This window comes from Dicentrarchus labrax, unplaced genomic scaffold (genome assembly GCF_905237075.1).
Source record: "Dicentrarchus labrax unplaced genomic scaffold, dlabrax2021, whole genome shotgun sequence".
Taxonomy (NCBI): Eukaryota; Metazoa; Chordata; class Actinopteri; family Moronidae; genus Dicentrarchus; species Dicentrarchus labrax.
The window spans coordinates 18,041,836-18,045,033 of NW_026136704.1; the positions used below are offsets into that span (position 1 = coordinate 18,041,836).

At 44.8% G+C, this 3,198-nt stretch overlaps 1 protein-coding gene across 1 annotated transcript; it reads left to right on the forward strand.

The window, feature by feature from the left end:
- The first annotated feature begins 228 nt into the window (after positions 1 to 228).
- On the forward strand, positions 229 to 3,198 carry rflnb (refilin B). Its single transcript, XM_051398807.1, has 3 exons — positions 229 to 857; positions 1,371 to 1,465; positions 1,713 to 3,198. Exons 1-3 carry the CDS (start codon positions 657 to 659, stop codon positions 2,029 to 2,031), a joined length of 615 nt encoding a protein of 204 aa, XP_051254767.1. The 5' UTR covers positions 229 to 656; the 3' UTR covers positions 2,032 to 3,198.

A 3,198-nucleotide genomic window follows, 5' to 3' on the forward strand; every position in this document is an offset into this window, starting at 1 on the left:
TTTGTTCCTGTGTGCTTCATCATATGTGTGCAGTACACCGCTTCAGTTGTGCACATTGTGCACAATACTGGGAAAAAATATCAACCTGGTATTTTACCAGAGCCCAATTTTGAATGAGGGGCTGGAAAAGTTCCCATGACCAGCTCCGTCTCTGGTTGCCTTTTATCCTCCATCCAATCAGGAGCCATTAAATGCTTCAAAAGGCGTTTCCTTTCTTGTGTGTGTGGATGTGAAGGCCTCTTGAGGGGGTAGAGGAGGTTTGAAGACGAGCCGCGGGCAGCAGGACTCCCCTCACATCCTTTCTGTGCTCGGCTCTGCTGCGGACAAACTTTCTTGTCTCCAAACAAACATTCACAGTGGAGCTGAGTCATGCTGTGATAGTTTTTTTGAATGTCAAAGTAAAGGATAGTTTTTTAGTTTTTTTTTTAAGGTCTGGGTCCGGTGAGGGGCTGAATTGCCGCCCGGTTGACTTCCAGCGGGCGGCTGTGCATCCTGTCCGGGGAGGAGGTTTGCGGTGACACCGTTGGGACTTTTTACATCAAAACAAAACAAAAAAAAACCCCGAGGACTCTTACGGAACTGCAATCTGGAAGTATTTCTCTTTCGTAATCTGCCTTTTACTCGCTGGAGTTTTGCAACTTTTTTTTAAACCAGAAATGGTTGGCAGGTTGAACTTGCCAAATGTATGTGAAGGAGATCCACTGGATATGATGAGCTGCAGGGCTGATAGAGGACTAGACAGCCCGGACTCTGGGTTACCCCCGAGCCCGAGCCCCAGCGCCTGGCTGCTGCCTGTGTGCACGGAGAAAGCCGGGGGCGTGAGCCCGGTGTCTGAAGACGAGGGGAGAGGCTCCCTGGTAGGTAACAATATCACTGCTTCCTTTATGTTATTGAAGCAACATATGAACCCCCTTTTGGAGAAAGGTAGACCACCACAAATTGCTGCAGAACATTTCTTGTTTTAAATGCCAGGACTTTGCAATTTAATATGTAAGACTTGGCATAGGCTACTTCCAGGAATTTAGTATTACTTGCATGGAAGCCTGATGGGTTCCCAAAATAATGCATAAGTAAATGTAGGGTAGTTCATCCTTGCATTGGAGTAGATGTTGCCACTTCACACAGGAAGTCAGTTCTGATGAAATTGTTGCAGTTGTTGCTGTCACACCTTTTGTTTTGCTGACTTCTCCATGAGCCAATTTTATTTAAATAAACCAAATGTTTGTGAAAGTTTTGTGACAATAACACTTTCCAGCAAGAACCAGCTTGCATGTTCTGGCCAACTCAAGAAAAGTAGGTCACCTCAGCACTGAACTTGCAGTGGCTCTTTTTAATGCGTTGATTGTGGGTCTGATTATTTTGCATTGCAGGTTCCAGTTTTGCCCACCGGATCGTTCCAGCAACTACACCCATTGTCCTTTGGGGAAGGCATAGCGCTCGATCCACTACCGCCAAAGGAAATAAGGTGGGTTGGCTTTGATGTGACCTCTGTGCAGCATTAGACCTGCTGGAGGAGTGTGGTTATGCATTTTAAAAATGGCACACCATGAGGACATGCAGGCTGTGGTATTTTTACTTTTAATACACACCAAGACAGCCAACAACTGCAAACTGTGTACCTAGAGAACAGTGGACTTTGACAGCAGTGTAGTGTAATAGACAATCCATAGTTCTGCCCCAAATAAAGTAATTACGCTATCCCTCCTCCACAGATACACCTCATCCGTGCACTACGACTCGGACCGCCACTTCATCCAGGGCGTGACCCTGCAGCCATGGGGCCAGGGCCTTGAACACTGCAGGCAAACCATCATGGCCGTGCCCCACAGTACCTGGCGCCACTACAAGACACAGCTGGAGTTCCAGCCCCGGCATCGGCCACAGCACTTCAAGAGCACCACCATCGTCTACCCCAAGAAAACCAGCGCCGTCTACACCACAGAGCTGAGCTACGACTGCCACCGGCTTTCCAGACGTTTCCTCTCCAGCGTGGAGCTGGAGGCGACTGGCCGCAGAGAGCTACCTCAGTGAGGGTGGGAAAGGGGGGACAGGTTGTGCCCATGGCCCCTATACTGTAGCTCCCCTGAGGTTGGCTGCCATTGACCTGCTGTGTTGTCTTTTTACATTTGTGTAGCCTGTTATCCTTTTTTTTTTTTTTTTTTTTTTTTAAAAAGTACTGTTCGCAAGCTTTGGACATTTGTGCTGCGATGTTACAGATATCAGAGATGACGAGACAAAGTGGGTGAAATATCCATCCACTCCATGTCTTGATATGTTTATATTCCTGCCAGTGGATGATCTGTCCGTTTCAGGAAGGGATATTTCATTAAATGCTTCACTTTGCAGCTTGTTGGTTTCCAGAAGCATGCTCATATTTGATATATTTTTTACTGGCTGTAGAATTGACTCATATGGATTGAGATGAGGATAATACTTCTTTGCCCTCAAGTCACTGTCTTCATGTTTTGCGCCAAGCTGGTCAAGTATGCAGAGTGATTGGTTTTAAATTTGATCATAGATGTGCGCAAAGACTTTGTAATCCTAGAGAAAAGTGTTTGTAGAACTGTATGTGCGACTAGTATGTAAGGGAGAGGAAAAAGGCAATTACATGTGGTGCTGGAGTTTGGATGCATGCAAAGAAATCACTAACTTATCCACACTGTACAGAGGTTGTGGTGAAAATACTTAACACGTGTTTTTGTTTCTTCACAGGGTATTGTTTTTTTTTTTTCTGCACAACAATAGCACAAGCTAAGCTCTTCCCAAGCCTTCTCTCAGGCCACTGATTATGGCTGTGATTCATAATGTATAATGTAAATGTTGGTAGATTAAGGGAACTTGTGTAAGCTTAAACCAACTGATTTTAAGTAGGTAGTACAGATGGATCATGAGTGTGTGGAGTTTACTGAGGAGTGGATAGTATCTTTGATATCTCTCACTGACTTACAAGTGAAAATAACAAGCTGCATTCCACTGCTATCACTTTCCTTGGCTTGACTTGGATTGAAATTGTATTTATTCTGTTGAAGTTTTTAGGTTCTGAGATTTTATCAGCTGATTAACGGGTCTCTCCACAGTCATGGCAAGGGATATTTTTGTGTTGCCCTTTTGTGACTTGGTGTATCTGTCGATGCTTCTTTTTGATATTAGACACTTATTCAGTGCCAGTTTGAAATAAAGTGTTCATTAGTTCAACAA